Source organism: Pan paniscus, chromosome 3 (genome assembly GCF_029289425.2).
Source record: "Pan paniscus chromosome 3, NHGRI_mPanPan1-v2.0_pri, whole genome shotgun sequence".
Lineage (NCBI taxonomy): Eukaryota > Metazoa > Chordata > Mammalia > Primates > Hominidae > Pan > Pan paniscus.
The window spans coordinates 6487742-6511585 of NC_073252.2; the positions used below are offsets into that span (position 1 = coordinate 6487742).

Consider the following 23844-nt stretch of genomic DNA (forward strand, 5'->3'; position numbering starts at 1 on the left):
ACGTATGTTGAAACATCACACCCATTAGGATGGCTGCTATGATTTGAATGTGTCCTCCCAAAATTTATATGTTGAAACAGAATCCCCAATGTGATAGTATTAAGAGGTGGGGCCCTGTGGGAGGTGATTAAGTATTGAGGTGGGACTTTCATGAATGAGATTAATAAGAGGCCCAAAGGAGTCGGTTTGCTCATTCTGGCATGTAAAGACAATGCCAGAAGGCACCATCTATGAAGCAAAGAACAAACCCTCACCAGACACAGAATTTGCTGGTGAGTTAATCTTGTACTTTCCAGCCTCCAGAACTGTGAGCAATAAATTTCTACGGCTTATAAATTACCCAGTCTATAGTGCTTTTTTATAGCAGCCCAAACAGACTGATGCAATGACTATTATTGTTTAAAAAAAAAAAACAAAAAATAGGAAGTGTTGGTGAGCATATGGAGGAATTAGAACCCTCATATGCCGTTGATAGGGATCTAAAATAGTTAAGTCACTGTGGAAAGCAACATGGCTATTTCGCAAAAAAAAAAAAAAAGCATAAAATTAACATACAATTCTGCAGTTCCACTTCTGGGTATACCTAAAAGTAGTGAAAGCAGGGACTTGAACAAATATTTGCACACTCATGTTCATAGCAGCATTAGCCACAACAGCGGAAAGGTGGAGGCAACCCAGGTGTCCATCAACAGATGAATGAGTAATATGATGTGGCAGGTACCTGCAATGGAATGTTATTCACCCTTAAAAAGGAAGACATTTTGACACATATTATAACATGGATTACATTATGCTAAGTGGCATAAGCCAGTTACAAAGAACCAATATTTTATGATTCCATTGATATGAGGTTCCTAGAGTAGTCAAATTCATAGATACAATGTAACATGCTGGTTGCCAAGGGGTGGAGAGAGAGGTAATGGGAGTCAGTGTTTAATGGGTACAGAGTTTCTGTTTTGGATGACTTAAAAGTTAAGGAGATAGGTAGTGGTGATGGTTGCACAACAATGCGAATGTACTTAATACCACTGAAATTATAACCACTTAAAAATGGTTAAAATGGCAGATTTTATGTTACGTATATTTTACCACAATAAAAAACATTTAAGTGATATGTTAAAATGCTCCACTAAAGAGTGAATTTGTCAATTTATCCTTTTAGTTCTCTCAATCTTCATTTTATGTATTTTTGTTTCATGTACAGCATGATGCATGAAGTTCTAGAATTGGGATCTCTTCATGGTGAATTTATTATTTCGTAGTAAACCTCTTTATCCTAATTATTACTTAATCTAATCTTAATCTAATGATTTTGTTCAATATTCAGAGCTGCAGCAGCTATCTTTTACTTCACGTGCCTTTTTCCATCCTTTGACTTTCAACCTTTCTGTGTCCTCCTCGTGCTCTGGGTACATCTCTTGAAAACAGCATACAGTTGGGTTCTGTATTTTTAGCCAACCTGATAACCAGCCAGTGTATTCACCTAAACAGACTATAATTACAGATATTTTTGGAGTTCCTTCTACCCATCTGATTTTGTATTTTTATTTGTCTTGCTTTTTCTTTACTTCCTTTTCTCCCTCTTTTCCTTCTTCTTTTGGATTGCTTGAGCTTTTTTCCTTATTTCTTTTTCCTCTACTGTCTTAAAGTTATACAGTTTACTTCCATATTTTCAGTGACTAAAATAGACATTTTACCATATTATTTTATGGTAAAATAAATCAAATCCTAAAGGAATCAAAATCTCAATTGTCATCTCAAACAATAAATGCTTTAACCTCAATTTCTTTTCTCACAGAAGCATGTGTAAAACACATGCTATGACATGAATTATATTATGCTAAGTGAGATAAGCCAGTTACGAAGGACAAATATTTTATGATTCCATTGATATGAAGCTCCTAGAGTAATCAAATTTATAGGTACAATGTAGAATAGTGGTTGCCAAGGGGTGGAGGGAAGGGTAATCGGCATCTGTGTTTTTGGTCCAGTTTTTTAGTTTTAACATCTACATTTTTAACATACAAATTAGACCACTAATTTTATATGCACAATACGTATTATCATTCACTCTTAAATATGTTATTATATTTCCCCTTTTTTCAATCATTCTTTTGATTTCTTCCTTGACCCATGTATTATTTAAAGGTGTTTTACTTAATTTCCTAATATTTGAGGAGTTTTGTAGACATCTCATTGTTACTAAACTCCAATTTCCAACTACTATCATCAAAGAATAATTTGAAAAAGTTCACATTTTCATGTTTCATTTGTCTAATAATCTTTAATGGAAGCTGGACATTGGGAACATTATGCCGTTGAGTGTTTAGTTTTGTTTTCTTCCTTTAAAGAATGTTTGGCTTTCTTCTGTCCAACATTTAATTTACTTGCAGATCAGTTTGATGCCTTTGCAGTTTAGTTTTAATTTTTGTTAGGTTTGATCCTAGGGTTGCTTTTACATGAGCACTTGGTCAGCCCTTTACCTAAGTCATGACCATTCTGGGCTCTCTACTGAATGCCAAGGGAATTCAGCAAGATCTTTCCACTCTGACTGATTAGAACTCACATGTCTCCCAGCCTTGTGAGAGATCCAGTAGTTATTCAATTTTCAGCTCCCTTGTAGCTTGTCTTTGCCTAAATGCAAAAAGTTTCATCTGTTATATGTTTGGCTTAGTATTCATTCAGAGACTCAAGAGGACCTGAATGTAGCGCTTTAGAGCTCTTTATGTGCATGGCTCCCTCTTGTCTGATATTCTACCTCTCAAATCCCAGCTTCCTTGGCTTTCTCTGCCTTCTACCTCTCCTCAGCTCAGCAAAGTCACCATGCTCTGCTTCAGTTCCTCTTCTTACATTACAGTTGAGAAAGTGCCAAGTCATCATAGAGTTCACCTTATTTGCATTTCTTCTCTCAGAGATTACTGTTGTGCTCTGTTTGTTGCCCAAGATCTGAAAACAAAATTTTTTGCCTATAGTTTGTCCAATTTTCCTCATGGATAGGAACAGAAATCTCAACTCTTCATTTTCTCTCAGCATCTTGAATATATTAGTTCTATGTCTTTGGCTTTCTATTGTTGCTGTTGACAACTCTGTGGCCAGTTTACCACATTTCATTCATAAATGTTCATAAGATACCACTGAATATGCAATCCATCATTATTTTATTAACAGTAAGAAATAAAAAACTGCCAATTATAATTGTAAGACTCCATCAATGATAAGATTAGTCCCAATTTCAAACGTGTTAAATTGTGGGAAAATACATATCTTGGAATTGATGAAATACGGTCACTTTTATTTTTTGTAGAGTATCTTTTCTGTTTTTGTTGCTTCTTGATTTCTCTTGATGTCTTCTTATTTCATCTGAAATTATTATATGTAGATTATTTTTCTTTACACTGCTTGATATACTTTGTTTTTCCTAGATTTGAAATTTGTCATCTTTGAACAGTTGTGAAAAATTCTTAGGCACTATCTCTTCAAATATTGCCTCTCCTCAGCTTTCTCTATTTTAGTCTTCTGGAACTCCAATTAGGCAAGTGTTAGACTTTCATATTTTATCATGCATGTCTTCAAACCTCTCTTATTTCTCTTTTCTTGTCACTTTGCATTGCATTCTCGGTAATATCTTCAGATCTGTCCTCTGGCTTATTCTGTCTTCAGGCAATCTGAGCTGCTATATAACACAACAATTGAGGTTTCAATTTCAATCATTAAATTTCTTTGTTTGTTTGTTTCTTTGTTTGTTTGTTTTAAAGACAGAGTCTCACTATGTTGCCTAGGCTGGTCTCAAACCCCGGCACTCAACAGATCCTCCTGCCTCAGCCTCTTGAGTAGCTGGGACAATAGGTATGTGCCACCATGCCTAGCACATTCACTATATTTCTTACTACAAGATGCTTTAGTTGGTTCTTTCTCAATTCTTCCGGGTCATTTTGTTTGACTTTTGCTCTTTGAACTTTTAAATTCCATTTTTAATTTCTTAACACAGTTTATGTTTATACATGATTATTTTTGCTCTCTGAATTAGATGTCTACTATCAGAAATGCTTGAGGACCTAAATACATTGTTTATTATTCAGCTGATTCTTGCTTGCATTGAGCCATTTCTCCGTGTGTTGGGTAATTTTTATTATGAGCTCAGGCAGGATATGTGGTGATGGGACTAGACTGAGGATGCTTTTCTCCAGACAGCACTGGCATTTGCTTCTTCTAGGCTCCAGGAGGCACTACCAATCTGTAACTATAATATTTTAATTTCGTTGCCTGGGTGATGTTTCTTGACATTAGGGGCAGTATAAATTTGAACCTCAGTCACACGACAGAGCAGTCCTCTGGCTACAAAAGTTCAGGAAAGACTCTCTAGCTTTGTGTACGTGTTTCCACCCAGAGGCAGCAGAGATGGCTTTGTTCATCTGTCCTCTATATCCGTATGAATCCCTCCAGCTTGAAGTTCCTGTTGCAGGTGCCTGTACCCATTGGGGCCTGGATTTCCATTTTCATAGCCACTCTAGTTTGGGCTGATTATTCCTGTTTTTTGTGAAGAGGCATAATCTTTGGGCATTTCTCTGGATTCTCCTGTGAGTTTAGCAGGGCATTTTGAGTTTGTTGTAAATAGTTTCCCATCTCCATATTTTAATCTGTGAAGGTGTTTCAGTTGACATTTTCAGATGAGCATACCATTGGGATCCCAAAGCCTTCTTGCAAATTTTTTATTGTTTACTGTATTACATTTAGGTATTTAATCTGTCTAAAATTTACTTTTGTATTTGGCATAATGCCAGAGTCCATTTTCCCCTTTCCAATGGCTAGCCCATTACCAGCAATATTTATTATTAATTTATTCTTTTTTACTGAATTTAACCATTAGATTTGTCATAAAATAGTCTAGCACATGTTCTAGATTTAATTCTAGTTCCATCTTCTGTTTGACTCATCTATTTGTCCATTCCTATATCAACACCAATTACTGATTAGATTCCAGTGGCTCTTTGTATCCTCTGATGTAGGAACACTCGAGTCTCACTTGAATGTTCTTACATTTTGTAATTTTTTAACTATTCTCAAGGATTTAGTTTCAGAGACTATTTTGTACTCACTTTGTTAAGGAGGCAGTCTCAGCATGTATTTGCTACACTTAATTGGACTAAATTGAGAAGCTTCATGGGGAGGTAGACAGAATTTCACTTGGACAAGCCACTTACCGTCTTCCAGACTCAGTTTCTGCCACTAAGGAAGGGTGGGCTAGTGCCCTAGACCTCTGGGCTTCTTGCCTGCTCTAGAATCCCAGCCCGGATTGGCTTCTCCTTAAGCACTGGACAACATGCAGTGATAAGAACAGTTGTTTGTATGTGTGTATTTTTGTTTGTTTTAGAGACAAAGTCGTGCTCTGTTGACCAGGCTGGAGTGCAATGGTGCCGAGATAGCTCACTGTAACATCAAAACTCCTGGACTCAAGTGATCCTTCTGCCTAAGCCTCCCAAGCTGGTACTACAGGCATGCACCACCATTCTGAGCTAATTTTTTTAAAAAAGATGGGGTCTTGCTATGCTAGCCATGCTGTTCTCAAACCCCTGACCTCAAGTGATTCTTCCCACCTTAGCTTCCCAAAGTGTTAGGATTACAGGTGTGAGCCACCACACCCAGCTTTTTTGTGTTCTTATTGTCCAGGTAACGCATGTCAGGCGTCCTGCTCAGCCAGTTATGTACATTCACCCCTCAGCATCTCGTTTAATCCTCAGACATCCCTGGGAGGCAGGTGCTATTCATACTATCTCCATTCTATAGAGCAAGGAACTAAAGAATACAGAGCTATAGTGACTTATTTGCTGAAGATATTGGTTGATTAAAAAAGGAAACAAGGGAATGGAGTGGCGAGCTTTGGGGGAGTATGCAAAGACCAAATTATGTTATTAGATAATTAGTGCACATTGTTCTTGATACATGAAGAAGACCTCAGTAATAATAGCTTACTCTTTTGTTGAGTGCTTCCTATGTACTTTAGGAATATTAAATCATTAATCCCACAACCTTCTTAGCTAATACGCACTATTATTATCTCCAGTGTACGGACCACGAGATTGAGCCCCAGGTAGGTGAAGTCACCAGCCCACCGGCACCCAGCAGAGGTGGCTGATGAGCCCAGACCGCTAGGATCCAGGGACTGTGCCGTCTCTAGGCAACCGCAAAAATTACCACCCACAGATATGGCGAACCCTGTGATTGTCACCAGCTCACCTGTCGCGGGTGGGAAGGGGATGTGCAAACATGGAAGCGTTGCCATTGGAAGGAGGGATGGAGCTCGTGGCCATTTCTAATGTTTAAAACTATCGTTTAAATTATACTTTGAATGTTTTTATGTAAAGGAGGTGCACCAAAGGGTTAACAGGTGGTTGACTCTGAAGAGGACTCCCGGAGAGCAGCTGCTCTGAATTTTCTAATTTCGCTACACTGGTGATGTGTCATGTATTCTTGTGTGATTCGAAAATGTTAAAAGTCATATAATAATGTAGAAGACGACCCTTCGCGAGCGAGGCCCCCCCTCTAGCCAGCTGAGGGCACTTACGTAACTGCGGGGCGGGCGCAGGCCTCCGCTGGGTGAGCGGCAGGCGGGGGCGGGGCTGCCCGGAGCCTCGGCCCCGCCCACACCTCTCCCCCGCCCACTGTCCCCGCCCAGCCTCGGGCTGCTCGGAAAGGCCGGAGTCCGGAGCACAGCAACGCGCGGAGCGGCCCGGCCCCTCTGGTGGTCCCGCCCACGCGACCCGGGCGCAGCGGCGGGCGCCGGACAGCTGCCCCGGCGGGCGAACGACATGCAGCGGAACCGCGGGAGGCTGCGGTTCGGTGGCTGGACTTGCGTCCCCCACTTCCTCTGTCGCGCGTGCCCTGCTCCCCAGTGAGGGCGTCCCTGGGATGGGATCTGGGCGCCCGGCGCAGCGCGGCTGAGAACACCCGAGCGGTTCCGGTGCGCTGGCACGTGGCTCGGGCCTGCCCCCCTGGCCTGGCCGCCTCCCGGCGCGTTCCCCGGTGCAGGTGCCTGGCCCGTGCCCCGCCATCTCCGCCCGGCGCCGCCGGTGCTGAAGGAGCCACGCCCCGGGCTCCGGAGCCTGCCTCTGCAAAGTCCAGGCCCGCGGCGCGCGGGTAAGGGCCGCTGCTCCGGGCGGACGGGGACGCGCGGTCACAGGCAACTCCTGTCCTAAGGGCAAGTGAGACAGGATCAGGGCTGGTATGAAGGCATCTCCATTAGCAGGGGACCAGACACCTTGCATCTGACTGCTCTGCCATCCTTGGCATGCTGCCTCATGGTCCAAAGTGGCTGCTGAGCACCAGCCCTCGTGTCTGCATTCTAGCCAGCAGGAAGGAGGTAAGAGTGAAAAAAGATACCATTTCTTTATGAATATGTCCCAGCAGTTCATGTAGATCACAAGAAGCCAGTCCACTTTACAGGCAGAGGTGGACTCCAAAAGGTCTGATGACTCTCAGAAGGTAATGTGTGCAGCGGGGGAGCAGGATTCAAATGTAAGTGGGCTGCCATCCGTACAATAGCAGCCAACCGGAGGGCTCCCTGCACTCCAGCACCTATCCAGCGCTTACCTAGTCGTTTAATCCTCACAGCTAGTGAGAGAAGAGCTGGTTACCCTATTGTACAGAGGAGGTCACTGAGGCTCAGAGAGAGTAGGTGATGTGCTCAAGATTTCAGAGCCAGTACATGGAGAGGTTGGGACTCCAATCCGGGCAGTCTGCTCCAGAATCCACACTTTGACCACCACCCTCCACTGTCGCTCAGCATTGTAAACTCTTCCCTTGGAATCCTGTCTGCAAACCTGGTTCAAGTTGAGATGAGAAATGAGGCAATGGAGGGCCATTGGTGTCTAACAGTCCCGTGTTCAAAAATAATAAAGTACAGCGTGGGCAACATAGTGAGACCACCGTATCTACAAAAAATAAAAATTAACTGGGCGTCATGGTGTGTGCCTGTAGTCCTAGCTACTTGGGAGGCTGAGGTGAGAGGATCGCTTGAACCTGGAAGGTTGAGGCTGCAGTGAGCCAAGTTCACACCACTGCACTCCAGCCTGGGTGACTGAGTGAGACCCTGTCTCAAAAATAACAATAATAATAATAATAAAGTACTTCTTTTGCACTGTGTTCGTCACCTTGGGCTGCCATAACAATATGCCATAGACGGAGTGGCTGAAACAACAGAAATTTCCCCCAGTTCTAGAGGCTGGAAGTCCTAGATCAAGGTGCCAGCAGGGTCCAGTTCTGGTAACGAACTCTCCCTGGCTTGCTGGCTGCCTCGCTATGTCCTCACATGGTGGAGAGAAAGATTTCTCTGCTTTCTTCTTAGAAGGTGACAGTCCTATTGGATTAGGGCTCCACCCTCATGATCTCATTTATCCTTAAATACCTTCTAAAGACCCTATCTACAGATACAGCCATATTGGGGGTTAGGGCTTAAACATCTGAATTTGTGGGGGCTGAGTGGAGGATGCAATTCAGTCCACAGCACAGGGTTAGTTTACTTCAGAAATAAATGAACTAGAATTTCAAAGTCAGGACTACAGTATCAAAAGGTGAGAACCCAGCCTTTAACAGTTTAACTTTTCTCATGGTGTCTAGAACAATGTAATCAACGTTCCCACTGTTCAGATGGGGAGAGTGCTGAGTGCCCTTGGCAAACTTCTTGGGAATAGCCAGGATCTAGACTTTGCTAGGGCAGTTGTTTGTAAACCCGCAGAGGCCATGGGCCATTTCCTGACAGTAACTGTAATCATCTTCCGAGCTTGGGTCTGGCTCCCAAATGATACACTGCATAAACTAAAATGCTTTTCCCTTTGAGGCTCACTCAGCAAGCTGCAGAATCTGGTTGATCGGTTTGTACTTGAGTTTTTTCCCTTCCTGGTAAAGAGAGAGGGAAGGCATGTGCTGAGTTCGGCCATGTGCCAAGCCCTTTGCAAACATTAGCTCCCCGACCCCACCACTGCTCCTTGTTGCTTCCCAGTTAGCAGCTTTGGGGTAAAGGAGCTCTCAGGGTCACACCATGTCAGAGCTGGGGGTGAGCCCAGAGCTGTCATTCAAGCCCCTGTTTGCTTTTGCTCCTGCTGACCCCCAAAGGAGCTTCTCTTCGTAAAACAAAATTCTTTTTAAAAAAACTAAATATCCAAAATTCACCATCTGTTGCAATCTCAATGTATTACGTTGGTGCAAAAGTAATTGCAGTGTTCAAAGTAATTGAAATTGCCATTGAAAGTAATGGCTAAAACTGAGAATACTTTTGCACCAACCTAATAAAAGGGTTGTGCTGGTGAAAACTCCTGTTGGAATGGATTTTTCCCCTTGGAATCTTGCCAATCAATTAATTTGCAGCTCTGCTACTGGCCTTTCTAAAACTTGAACCTGGGAGGTTGAGGCTGCAGTGAGCCAAGATCACACCACTGCACTCCAACCTGGGTGGCAGAGGGAGACCCTGTCTCAAAATAATAGGTTTTTCAGCCTTCCCTTGCTGGGCCATGCTCTCTTCCTCTGTTTCCTCTGTAGCTGACATATTACTGTGTGTGGGCAATGTTCTCCACGTAGTAACACCCTGTACTAATGATGAGTGCGCTGTCTACGTGACTCTATTTAGGGCAAGGCAATTCGGTGTAAATCCTGCATGAGGAATTCAACAAGAACAAAAAGCTTCAGAGAAAAACATCCTGCAGCCTTCCCCTTTGTCTCAGTAACTATGGTTTCTGGGCAAATTAAGAAAACACTCAAGAAGGTTTTCTTTTTTTTTAATGGAGCTGAAGCACAGAGCCTCAGATGGGCACAAAATGATGAACACATTTATTTTGATTTTTTACTTATAATACTAGCATATAGAGAATTATAGTAAATATAATATTCCCTCCAATTAACAACAACAACAACAAAAAACCTTCTCTGCGCCAGAGCAGGGAGGCTGACCAAGAAAAGAGTAGAAGATGGCCACTGTGCTCCAGGGAAGAGGATACCTGGCCCACCTTCCCCTGACCCCAGAGAGTTGTGGGGCCTCTGTCAGGAGGCACCGGCTCTAACAAGAGCTGTGGGTGTGCTCTGGGCTTTCTGCTTGGCACTGCTGCTCAGTGATCAAACCACATCATCTTTCTGAGTGTCTTCTTGTGACATACGTTGATGATATTTGCTTCAATCAGAAAAGGCGAGACTCAGATTCAGGGTTATGTGTGTATTTGAATTAGAGCCGACCCAGGGCCCTGGGAGCTCTCCGGGGTGCTGAAAGGATGGTCCTCAAACTCCAAGGATCAGCATAGCCTGTGCATAGGAGTGAGCCAGTGAGAATGTCATTCATTGAGCACCTACTGTGTGCCTGGCGCCTGGCTTCCTCATTATCTCGTTAACACATATGGTTGCTACCAGGCTGTTTGCCTCTGCCTGGCCTCAGCTTGGCCCTCGTGCTCCTGAAGTCCCCAGTGCCAGCCGCTGCCCCAACCTGTGTGTGGCCTGACCGCCTCTGTCCTTTGGTCTGTAGCACAACTGGCTTGCCTGTGGCAGTGCCACCCAGCCAGCCTGCTGGGCCACTGACTTGCTTTGTATCTTCTGGCCTTGGAAAGGCTGACTTGGGCATGTTTGTGAGGGAGATTGGAAAACTGGAAGGTGAGGTTCTTAAGGTCACGTCTTGATTATTCTCTACCATTTTTGTCATGTGTGTTTGGTTCAGGAAAATTTGAAACTGAACCGTGAGGACAGGGGCATTCAGGCTATCATCCTATAACCCCACTCCCCTGTGCTGGACTGTTACAATTATTTCTATAAAATCAGCCTCCCCATGGCACTGTGAGCCACTTGAGGGCAGAGCCTGTGCCTTATCCAGCCCTGTAGCTTCTGAGCCTGGCATAGACTCCTGATAGTGGGAGCTCAGTCACCGTTGATGAACCCAGAAATGAAATGGATGGAAGGGTGAGCCCACAACTTGGATTTCTGTCCTGAGAGCTGGCGTCTGTGGGAGAGGGTTCTGTACACAGTCACTCCAGCCTCTGCACTCACTGAGCACTTGCTGGGCTTCTGGCTCTGCTCTCAAAACTGCATGAATATCAACATTTCCAATCCTCACTGAAACCCACGAGATAGGGACTATGATCCTCATTTTACAAATGGGGAAACTGAGGCAAAGAGCTATGCATAACTTGCCAAATACCACACAGCAGGTCAGTTGCAGGGCTGAGACGAGAACCCCAGCAGAGTTGCCATCTTAGCTGTCAACCCTCCGCACCACCGGTCCTGGTGCCAAGGCTTCATCCCATCCCCCATGGACCTAGTAACTAAAACTTTGGGTGACTTTCTTGATTGTATCCAGTGACCATCACGCAGCTTGGATGGGAGGGAAGTTCCTGGCTCCCACACTGCTGGGTGATGCTGGGTGGAATCACTGCATCTCTCCATACTTCAGTTCCCTCAACTTCAGCGGGAGGGTCAGTCCTACCATGGAACTGCTGGGAGGTCATAGGCCATCTGTGGGAAGCCCAGGGCCCTGTGGTGGCATGATTGTATGCTGTGATCTGAATATGATCAGTCGTTATTGATGGTCTTGAGGTTTTCCCGTGTGGTGTTTCTGTTTCAGAAAAGGAAAGGGGGCTGGCCGAAAGGCAAGAAGAGAAACCCCCCGAGGGACCTTGCTGTTCCGTGTTCCTACGACAGGGTAAGATGCAGGAAGATTACTCTGACCCAACGTTGAAGTAATCTGCAGGGCTCACCATGTGGCCTGGGCCACATGGCGGGGTTGGTACGATCCCGTCTCAGCCTTTACCTGTTCTTTTAGGGTGCTTGGTTAGCTAGGGGGCCTGACACCACTGGGAGTGTGGGGTGGGCTGCTTAGTTCTTTAAGCTGTAATGAGGTCCTGGTCCTGGAGGAGAGAGGACAGAAGAACCAGGTTTGGGTTCCAGACAGGAAAAGGGGTAGGTGTGGGCCTGGTGGGTCTGCTTTCCATCCCAGGCTTGAAGACTTGGGTGCTCTGTGGCCTTGGGTAAGCTGGTTAACCTTCAGGGGGCTCAAGCCACCCTTCTCAGCACCTGGGACCTTGTCCCTTTCCCATGAATCTTGCGCCATAGAAGAAAGATCCCATGCCAGCTGCTGACCAGAGCTCTGAGGGTCACCTTGCCCCATCTAGAAGCTTGTACACTTTATCCTCAGGGTTCACACGGCTCTAACACTGAGGGGCTTCCTTCAGTATTCCTGTGGCTCACATGGATGAAACTGGTTTGGCCACAGCCTTTTCCCTCCCCTTCAAAAGAAGTCCTTGAGCCGGAGGGGGAGGGGCCTGCACCTGGAGTATTAGGCCACACCTGTGAGCAGGTGGCATTATGTTCATTATACAGAGGGGGAAACGGAGGCTCAGATGGGTTACGTGGTTTGTCCACATAATGCAGCATGGCTATTTGAACGTGTCCCCTGCCAGACACAGCCACCCAGCCTTCATACACCTCGTGCCCTGTGGGGAGCCCCTCTTCTCATTCCTAGGCCTTTTACGAGACTCTGGGTTAACAAGCCACTGGAGGATGTGCCCCTCTTAGCCTTCAGTTCTCTGGTTAGACTGAACAAGATGGGCAAACCTGTGACTCGTTGTGAAAACCGGAAAGTGGAATGAGCTGCCCCTGGCCATCTCCCTTCTCCGCCGGTTCTCAGAGCCAGGTATGTCCCTTCTGTGGCACAGGTACATGATATTCCTGAACAAGCAGAGAAGTCAGCTGAGGGCCACACACCCCGATCTGCCTTTCACAGAAATCATGAAGATGCTGGCTGTTCAGTGGGCCCAGCTGTCTCAGGATAAAAAGGGGTAAGTCCTGTTCTATGTGGTGAATACAGAGCGAGTCCCTCCCTGAGATGGGGCCTGGGCAGCCCGCAGCCACCGCCAGGGGCCGTTCCCTCCTAATCCATTTCTTACACCAGAGCCAGAGGGAACCCTCTAGAGTGCAGACATGAGGTGCCACTCACTCACCCATTTAGAGCAATTAATGGGTCCCCTTGCTTTTGGCAGCATCTCCTAAACTGGGTCAGGCAGAATGGCCCATCCAGGAATCATGGGCCGGCTGTCAAATAAGTCTAGGAAATTCTGGAGGAAATCAAGATCGTAGATTTCTCCCTCAGCAGGACATTTTTGGTGCATCTAAAATATATTTATGTAGCACTTGTTATGCCTGGCACCATGCTAGGTGCTGGGGATACAGCCACAAGCATGGCCGATGGGGCCCCTGCTGTCCTGGAGTGAGGCTACGGAGGAAGAGACAGAGCCAGGCATGTAAAGGGGCATGATAGTCTCTACGTGTGAGCGCTGGCATGCGGTGTTTCTCAAACTAATTTACCAAGGAGCCTCTTTTTCACAGAGCACCTGTTAACCTCCTACAGAAGCATGTTCTGGGGGCCAGGGGAGGAATGCCAAATTATGGCATAAGGTCAAAGCCCATTTCGCATGAAATACTGTTACCTTCCAATATCACTTCTGCCACCCCCAGCTGTACCTTCCAGCCACACTGAACAAACGTGTCATTTTCTGTTCAAGCCATGCCTGCCTCAGTGTCACCTCCTACAATAAGCCCTCCCACACCCCTAAGAATATCTGACCTCAAAGCCCATACTTTCTCCAGAACAGCACCCTGCCTCCAGAGTGTCATTTCCTTGAGTCAAATACAAAGACCCTGACGTGAACTTCTTTAAACCTCTACAATTTCATCTTGCTTTAATCATAGAAAACTCTTGTTTACAATTGACAAAATCCTAATGGGGGGCTCAGTTAGTAACATCCCTCTCTTTCCTACCCACGTTTCCAACCAACTAGGAACTATCCAGTAGCCAGTCAGATGGAGATTAAATGTCAGCTGTATTCATGCAAAGCAAGGGGGAGGGTGTCTTTGGATCAGTGGCTCCAGCTGCTGGCAGTGCCGGACAATTCCTGGCACTAGGTCAGAGCAGGCCCCTGAGCATGTGGCCAAGAGCAGTGCAGAGCCTTCACTGCCTGCCAGCGGATGGCAGGGGCAAAGAGAGAGGGAGGGGCTCGACTCAGCATCCCAAGGCCTGGGGTTGGATCTGATTCATCTGTCACTAATGCCCAGCCCAGGACCCTGTGCAGGGAAAAGTGCTGATGTTTGCATGAGGGATCATTGAAGAGAAGTCTAAGGTTCCCCTGGCAGGAGCTGATAATGCTGCCCTTCTCTGCAGTCATCAGACCAAACCTGGAGAATGGTAGTGGCCACAGCAAGGCAGATGCCAGTTGATGGGAAGGAAAACAGTGCCATTCAAACAAGGAATGAACTTGCTTGGAGGTAGTGAGGTCCCTGTCCCTGGAGGTGTGCAAGGAGAAGCTGAGTGGTAGCTTCTTGGGATCATCCTAAAGAGCCCCAAGGGGGTTGGACAAGAGGATGCCCAGCCTCCATCCCCATCCCAACCCCAAATCTGGAGCGCCTCAGAATCTCTGTGCTCCTTCCTCCAGAGGTATGTGTCTCAGGTGGACGAGGACAAGTAGGGCTATGTCTGCGAGCTGCAGGCCTTCCAGAGCTCTGAGGCCTACCGAGCTTTCCTGCAGAGATGTGCAGCCCACAAGGCACTGCGTGGGATGCAGGAGTGGACTGGAGCTCACCTCTCCCAAGCCGGGGTCTGGGATGTTTACGCAGCAGAAAGTACACTGGGAAAGCCCTTGGTGTTACTCCACCTCCTTCAGCGCTCACACCAGTCGCCTTGATTGAAGAGCCAAAGCAGTTGGACATCCAGTCTCTTCCTTTTCAGCCCATCCTGGACCGGTTAAAGATTAAAGATAAGAGGCAGCTTGTTCCCTCCTACCTGGGAGGGTCAGTGGACATTCAGGGAGTGCTGAGGCAGTGGTTACTTTGTAGTGTTTAGAAAAGGGAAAGGAATCACAGTGACAGGCCTGGCACTTCTCAAATTCCAGCATGCACACGGTCACCGAGGGTCTTGCTGGTAGGCAGGTTCTGCTCCAGCAGGTTCAGGGTGGGGCCTGGGAGTCTGCATTTCTGACATGCCCATGGGCCATGGCTGCTGCTGCTCCAGGGCCCACACTGACTATGCTGCAGGTTGGTTCCTGTAGCACTCACCACTCCTACATGCCGCGGCACCCTCCCACAGCCCATCATCTCTGCTGTGGGCTTTTCTCAGATGGCCATGGGGCCAGATGTGCAGGGCAGAGCTAGCAAACTGAGCATCTATGTAAACCCACGCAGACAGCTTTCCACCACCACCGCCATGGTGAGACAAATCCCAGGTGGGTTCCATACCCCAGAGAGTTCCCATGGGACTGAGCCCCATTCCTGTAATGGCCCTGCCCAGCCAGCTGACTCACTTCCAGCCCTACTGGTGCTTCCTGAGATCAATACCCAAACAAGCCATTGACACCAAAATCCTCATCTGGGGGGCCTGGCTCTGTCCCCAGAGCCTGAGGCAGAGGAGGGAACCCTATCCATTGTCTACTCACTATGCCTTCACCATGGAGGACACTTTCCACTCATTTTTCTTTTTCATCCTTTTTGAAAGTATTCTCAATCGCAGAGCCCATCAGCAGCACTTTTACGTTGAGACCCACAGGGCGGCCACCGGCCGCCAGGATTCCAGTCTTCTCTGAGGGGCACAGGCCCGCAGGGCAGCATTGAAGTGTCCTTGTCAGTGGGGGTCCAGGCACCAGTCTCTGGCCCCACCAGTGGCTGCCCCAGGGCAGAGGTAGGCTTCTCCCAGTGGTCCTGGGTCCACCCCCGTTCGCCCTGCATGTTCCTGCCCTGCGCGCTCCATGGTCGGGGCTGGCCCGCGTCCCTAGGACGTCACAGCAAGGCCTGCCTATCTTTCACGTTGCTGCCTCTCCGGCTGAGCACCGGAGGAAGCGTGCATCAGGGGCTCTGCCATCCACGAGACTCCAGGACCAGCCACGTGTGTCCCATGCTCCCACCGGGACTGGCTGAGAGAGCTGCCTTCCTGGTGACCAGGGTGTGGGCTCCAGAGTCCAAGTGCCCGGGTTGGAATGGCAGCTGTACCACTCGGTGGCTCTGTGGCCTTGCACAAATTGCTGGAACACTCACTGCCTCAGTTTCCTCATCTGAAAAATGGGGCTGTCACAGGCCCTTCTCCTCAGGGCTCAGTGAGGATGAATGAGCTAAACCACAGAGAGGTTGGTACTCAGCGCCTGGTACATGGCAAGTGTTCACACTTAGTGCCCCTCCCTGTGCGCTGGGGCATGGCCCCCACCCTAGCTTCCTCCAAAGCAGGGGTCAGCAAACTTTTTCTGGAAAGGGATAGATAGCAACTGTGATAGGCTTTGTGGGCCACGTGGCCTCCATCGCAGTCATTCAACTCTATGCTTGTAGCAGGAAAGCAGCCATAGACAATATGTACACAAAGGACCGTGTCTGCATGCCAATAAAACTTTATTTATAAAAACATACAGAGGGCTGAATTGGTCCACAGGTAGGTCTACTCTGGCCCATCGTACTTATTGGGTTTCCACATAACGTTTGTTTTCAATCAAGTGCCTGTAGATAAAAATAATCAACTGGAAAATCTCTGGTCTGGCATAGAACTAGCAGATATACCCACGCATGGTGGCGTCTCTGATGGTTCCAGGGGAGCTGCAAGGCCTCTGGTCCTCATCATGAATGTCAGATCTCTTGGTACCAGAGTTAAGCAGAGGGTGCCTGAGAACAGCTGTCATTCCTGCTCCTGGTTTTCTCCCAAAATGCCATTTGTCTAAGCTTAGCAGAGAACAGCTTGTCTTGCTGAATTCTTCATTCATGCTGAGGCCCTGCGGCCTTCTCCTTATTTGAGGGATTGTTTGTAAATTGTCATCATGCAAAAACCTGGTGTGTTACAAGGAAAGGTCACTCCAACACGGCAGCCTTGTCTTTAAACAAATAAAATATATCACTGCCTTATTTAAAACATAGTAATTTTAAGAGTTTGCTGTATAAAAATAAATTAGTAGTCAATATCCATTTTAAAAGTATCACCTAGAATCTGCCATGCTAAAAAATGAAGTTTCCATTTTTCCTCGTTTCTCCCTCATCTTCATTCCATACCTAGCCAGGTGCTTATACATTGACATCAGAGGTACCTGGTGTTTCCTCTTGGCTCATTGGGGTTTTCAGACCTCAGATTAAATTGAACAGCATTGATCCTCCTCCAGCAGGTAACATGAAGACCCCTCGAGATGATGTTTGCAATCAAAGAAGGCACCTCTGACCCTCTGATTGGTGTCCCTCAAATAGGGCTGAGCCCTTTCCTGAGACAAATTCTGAAAACACACCTCTATCTACTGAGGACCTAGCACTTTCTCTCTCACCCGATGACAGAGGTCTTGAGATGAATTGAAATTCTCATCTGTGCTCAGAAAGGTGTCACACCTAGCAAGGAAATTTACAGTGGGGAAAGGGAGTTGCAGGACCCAGCCCTGTCCACACAAAGCCCGTGTGTCTTTTTCAGCTGATTTTATGTTCAGAGAAGGCTGGATCACCTGAGCCTCCTCCCTGCTCACCTGAAACCCTTTCTGTCCTCAGGGAGATGAACTCAATGACCTCTACTGCAGGACCTCCAGGCAGCTCTTCAGCTCCCTGCGCAACAAGAAGGAACCTGCTGCAAAGGCAGCACCTGCAGCGCCTCTCAGGTAACCAGCCTGGGCCAGGCGGCTCAGCCGCAAACGCTGGCCTTGACTCCACCTGTGCCAGAGGTCACCAACGGGCGGCCCACGTGACACCTCTTGTTATTAAAATGCAATTTTAAGACAGACTCTAGTCAAGCCCACTTACCACCAGGTGGGTGTTTAGGACAGGGTAGGTCTTCCACTATATCTGTTTTCCTCTTAGATCGCCAGGCCCGCCTGCTCTGGGCCACACAGGACACGGACGTCAGCTTCTCCTGGAGCGCTCGCTCACTTTATTCCATCTCTACGAGCTCCTCAAGTATCCCAGAGCATCCCCAGGCCTGTGGCCACCTCGGGTCTGGATGCTGCATTCTCTGACCTGTGGCACATTCTGGGTGCCCATGATTATGATGAGGTTCTGTGCCCATGTGGCCTCAGGGCTCTTGAGACCACCCTTCAACCAGGTCTTTGCTCACCTGTCTCCTGCCCAGGGACGCCACCCAGGTCACCGGTGCAAACCTCCAGCCCCTGCCCGTTTCTTTCCATGATTGCATCGCCACCTCGCAGTCTCTTCCACTTGCTCATTCCTGGTGTTATTGCCTGTCTCCCACTGGAAGAGAAGGCCCTCGAGTTCAGCAATTGTTCTGCCTGTTTTGTTCACTGTGGTGAACCCCGGGCCTAGAACCATGCCTGGCACTCCCAGTAGGTGCTCAATAAGTATCCAATGAGTGGACGAATGAATGAATGTGTTCAACAAATGACCCTAGAGCATGTATTCCTTCCAGGGACAGAGCGAGGTACTAGGGACACAGGAAGGACGGGGCAGAGCTCCGTGCTGACGAAACCAAGGGCCAAGCGTGTGAGTGAATACGAACATCCTGGCATTAAAACGTCTTGCATTCTAGTGAAATGAGACCCATTGGACACAGAGAAGCCCCACCACAATTGCATCTGTGTAAAATCGAGAGAAAGATCGTGAAAACAGCCATGGCAGGTGCTGGACTAAGGGGTGACATTGGGTTTTCTCTTCCCACCTATCTTTTAGGGTTGTTAAAACAGAAATAGATCTCACGGAGGCCCCTGCTCTGCACCCTGCTTGCTGAGTCACGCAGGGCCAGTTACGCAGCTACCGTGTGCTTACCCGGCCTCATCTGTAAAATAAGGATGACACTGCCTGCCTGGCAGGGCTCTCCTGAGAATACACAGTGCCTCGTGCAGGGCCCAGTGCAGCAGACAGGTCACCTCCTCCAGGAAGACTTTCCTGACCTAGGCTTGGAGTTGGGCCTCCCCAGGGCTCCTAAGGCTTCCCCACATACCCTTCACTTTGCAATGATCATCCCCTGTTACTGTCCCACAACACACATTACACACAACACCATACAAACACATGCATTCTACACACACACAACATACACATGCACTACATATAACACACATTATACACATTACAAACACAACACATACCCCACACTTCACACTCATATACACACATACACCACCCACATACACTCCAAACACTCCACACACATACAAACACATACTACATACAACACACTCATACCACACACATGCACACACGGGTCTGGAGGGCGGTGCTGTGTGGGCCTCCGGGCGCATCCCTGATCCATAGCAGATACTGAATATTTGCTGAAGGAATATCCAGGAGACTCATGCTACGTCTGGTGTTTGAAAGGAAATGAACTGTTCTTGGTAATGTCTTGTTTAGGGTGAATAATGGCACTGAAGACAGAAAATGCACCTTATCACCTGCTCTGGAGCAAAACATGTGTGCTTGGATGCGTAGAGTTATTCTGTGTAAATTACCCACCAGAGAGAATTCAGGCGTATTTCAAAATCTATAAAACCGTGTGCTGGGGGACCATGACAAGTTGTAGATGCATGTGGCCGTGAACCACTGTAATTCTCTGGGGGCCTGCGTGACCGTTTAAAAGGAAACAGACATGGGCAAACCTCGTTTCATCTTCTCTCTAAATCACCTACAATTTTACAGTAGCAGTCGGGCTCTTGAGAGCTTTCCCATTTCCACTTTTCTTGGTGGATCTTGCTGGAAATCAGTGCTTTTGGCAGCTGCAGTCTCTGAGGCGGGGCCCTGATTGGGGATGGGGTGTTAACCTTGCATTCTTTGGGGTTCAGGTCTCAAATGGCTCTTGTAGCCCTGGGATCTGAGGAGCGAGACCAGGACTCAGCTATCTCCACCCCGGAAGAACCTTCCCTGCTCTTCCACATCCAGCCCAGGCCTCGGCTTCCTCGTCTGCAAAACGAGGGTGCTGAGAAGATGGGAGCAGGGGTCCAGCGTTTTCTTCGGCAGGGCTGTTGAGATGTAATTCCCATGCCATAGTGCTCACTGGCTGAAAGTCTATACAGTTCAGTGGTTTCTAGTGTATTTTCAGATATGTGCAGCCATCACTGTGGTGGACTTTAGAACATCTCTGTCACCCCAAAGAGCAACCCCATTTCCATTGGTGTCACTCCCGGGGCTCCGCATCCCCAGCCCAGCAGCCTAGGGCAAGTTTTCTGCCTCTGCAGGAGGCCCCCAAGTTTCAGGTCTTGATGTCTCCTTTCTGTGGGGAGTCCAGCAGGCATCTCCACCTTAGGGACAGCTTAGTGGACAGTGCTGTGTCACCATCAAGGGCCTGAATCCCCGCTCTGTCACCTACTACCTCTTTTACCTTGGGCAAATTCTTCACCCTTTGCCTTGGTTTCCTTAGGTGAAAATGGGATCATCGTGCTGACCTCAAGGGCAGCTGTAGGATTCGATGTTCCTCATGTCACGGTCTCTAACCGTGTGGCACATTCTGGGTGCCCATGGTTACGATGATGGGTTTGGGGGCTGGAGGGATCAGTGACTTTCTGCCTCCACCCCCTCTCTAGGAACGGCAGGCTGCTAAGGAACCCCATAGGCACCTGCTGTGTGGCTCCCTGCACGCTGTCCTTCTCCTGCCGTGGCTTTTCACCTTTGTGTGCCAGTCTTGCTCCTGTTCATGCCTCAAAATCCCACCAAAAAGACAATAACAGGTGCTGGCAAGCATGTAGAGAAACTGAAGCCCTGCTGCTCTGGTGGTGACAGAGGGCACACTGCATTGGAGAATGGTCTGACAGCTCCTCAAAAGGTTAAACATAGAGTTGCCGTGTGACCCAGCCATTCTGCTCCGGTGGCCAATCTGAGGTTTCAGTCCAGGCTGTCTGGTTCCAAGGACTCTGTTCTTTACCACTTTCTATGTGTACACCCAAAGAACTGCAAACGTATGATCAACCAAAAATATGAACATGAACGCTCATCGCGGCACAGTTCGTAATAGCCAAAAAGTGGAAACAAACCAAATGCCCATCAAGGGTTGAATGGATAAACAAAACGTGGCCCATCCTTACAACAGCGTAACCTTGGGCCGTACAGAGGAGTGAAGTATGATATGTGCCACGATGCAGAGGAAACTTGAAAACATAGTAAGTGAAAGAAACCAGACACAAAGGACCACACACGGTGTGATTCCATTCACACCAGATGTCCAGAGCAGGAGATCTGTAGAGGCAGAAAGGAGATTGCTGGTTGTCTAGGGCTGGGTTTCGGGAGGATAAGGGAGTGATAGCCAAAGGCTGCGAATTTCTTTATAAAGGATGAAAATGTCCTAAAATTGGGGTGATGGTTGCATGTCTGTGAACCTACTAAAAACCACTGAATCACACACTTACTTTATTTTTATTTCTTTCTTTATATTTATTTATTTATTTATTGAGTCAAGGTCTCACTCTGTCGTCCAGGCTGGAGTCCAGTGGTACAATCACAACTCACTGCAGCCTCAACCTCACAGGTTCAGCTGATCCTCCCACCTCAGCCTCCTGAGTAGCTGGGACTGCTGGCGTTGGTCACCATGCCTGGCTAATTATTTTGTAGAGATGGGTTTTACGCCACGTTACCCAGCATGGTTTCGAACTCCTGGACTCAAGGAGTCTATCCACCTTGGCCACCCAAAGTGCTGAGATTACAGGCATGAGCCACTGCACCCAACCATGATATGTGAACTAGATCTCAATAAAGCTGTTAGGCAAAAAACAAAACAAAATAAAAAAACACCATCTCGATCAAGGACCCTTACTCCAGGAGGCCTCCTCTGCTGGCCTCTGCCCCCGCCTGGTCCTGGCGTGCTCTGCTTGTCTGTCTCTCTGTCCACCAAACAGGGGACCCTGAGGCAGAGGCTGGTTCGCCCACATGTGGACAGAGGGCCAGGCCTGGAAGTGCTGCTCATTCTCTGCTCGTGGGCTGACCTCTGTGACAGGATTTCTTTGCTTTTTAGGGGAATTTAAAAAAGATCCTGCCACGTACTCAAAGCACCTGGAGCCTCTGGAGGAAGAGGAGGGACAAATGAGGTCAAGTCAGAGGAGGAAGCTGAGGGCCCCGAGTCCCTTCCGCTCAGATGTCCGCATCCAGAGAGGAGTTCTGCTTCTCTCAACCTGTGTTTCTTGCAAGAGTTTATCTATAAATTGCTGAAAAATGGGTAATCAAGTTCAGCAACTCCCTGGCATCTGTGATGACCTATGGTTTGTAATCCTAGTCAGAATCACCTACATAGAGGTTATAATATTAATCAGAACAAAACAGAAAAGTCGCTAGAGGAATAACAATAGTAAAATTTACAATCAGGTGAAGAATAAAGTTTTCAATGAGGCACAGTTCTAAGCACTTCATACAAATAACCTGTCTTAATTCTCATAAAAGTACTGCAAGGCAGGTGATAATATCATCTCCTTCTAAAGATAAAATGCAGCACAGAGAGGTTAAGTAACTTGTCCAAGGTTGAACAGCTAGTGAGTGGTCAATCTGAGATTTAAATCCAGGCTGTCTGGGTCCAAGAACTCTGTTCTTCACTACTTCTCAACAACATCAACTATGTAAAATGACACACATACATAAACCCACATCAATGGTAATGGTGGTAATCTCTGGCCGGCAAGATGAAAGAAGATGTTATGTAATTCTTCAGTCCTTTCTGTGTCTGCCACATTTTCCCCAATGGATAGATGCCACTTAAATTATCAGAGGAAGAAACAAACTCTATTAAAAGGAATTTCAAGGGCCAGGCAAGATGGATCACACCTGTAATCCCAGCACTTTGGGAGGCCGAGGTGGGCGGATCACCTGAGGTCAGCAGTTCGAGACCAGCCTGGCCAAAATGGCGAAACCCTGTCTCTACTAAACATACAAAAAAATTAGCCGGGCGTGGTGGCACATGCCTGTAATCCCAACTACTTGGGAGGCTGAGGCAGGAGAATCACTTGAACCTGGGAGGTGGAGGTTGCAGTGAGCCAAGATCGCACCACTGCACTCAAGCCTGGGCGACAGAGCAAGGCTTCATCTCAAAAAAATAAAATAAAATAAAATTATTGTTTTATTCTGCTTATAAAATTAGCATATTCATTGAAGCTAGGCACAGTGGCTCCTGCCTGTAATCGCAGCCCTTTGGGAGACCAGGGCGGGTAGATCACTTGAGGCCAGGAGTTCGAGACCAGCCTGGCCAACATGGTGAAACCCCGTCTCTAATGAAAATACAAAAATTAGCTGGGTGTGGTGGCAGGCACCTGTAATCCCAGCTACTCAGGAGGCTGAGGCACGAGAATCGCTTGAACCCAAGAGGCGGATGTTGCAGTGAGCTGACGTTGCACCACTGCACTCCAACCTGGGTGACAGAGCGAGACTCTGTCTCAAAATAAATAAAATAAAATAAACATATTCATTGAAGAAAATTTTGAAATTTCAGAAAAGTATATGAAGAAAATGTAAACACTATCAGTACAGAAGCGTCATTAGCATTTCAGTGCAGTGTTTCTAGTCTTATTTTCTATAAATATCTGAATCTACCCGCCTATTTCTCTATCTCTCTACCTAAATATATCTGCATGTTATTTGTATATCTGCATATTTATCTTATATTTATCTAAATAAATATATCTAACTATATCTCTATATAGAGATAGAGATAGAAAGATGGAGAGAAAAAGAGACAGGGAGAGGGACATGAAGGTAAAATCCATCCTGCAGCTCCCATTTGCAGAAGAGCATGAGCATTTTCACATCTCCTTCGACGTTCTTTTAGGCATCGCCCCTCCTGGCTGCATAATATTTCATCATATGCGTGAGCCGCACTGGCTGCCCAGTTCCTCACTGTGTCGTTGTTTGTTTGTTTGTTTGTTTGTTTGTTTTGAAACAGAGTCTCACTCTGTCGCCCAGGCT

At 47.2% G+C, this 23844-nt stretch overlaps 1 protein-coding gene across 1 annotated transcript; it reads left to right on the forward strand.

Annotated features, from left to right (window-relative positions):
• The first annotated feature begins 211 nt into the window (after positions 1-211).
• On the forward strand, positions 212-23522 carry LOC117978774 (uncharacterized). Its single transcript, XM_055112125.2, has 7 exons — positions 212-272; positions 6036-6088; positions 6674-7134; positions 11591-11668; positions 12681-12803; positions 17515-17621; positions 21911-23522. The coding sequence occupies exons 1-7, from the start codon at positions 212-214 to the stop codon at positions 22102-22104; spliced, it is 1077 nt and encodes a 358-aa protein (XP_054968100.1). The 3' UTR covers positions 22105-23522.
• The last annotated feature ends 322 nt before the right edge of the window (positions 23523-23844 follow it).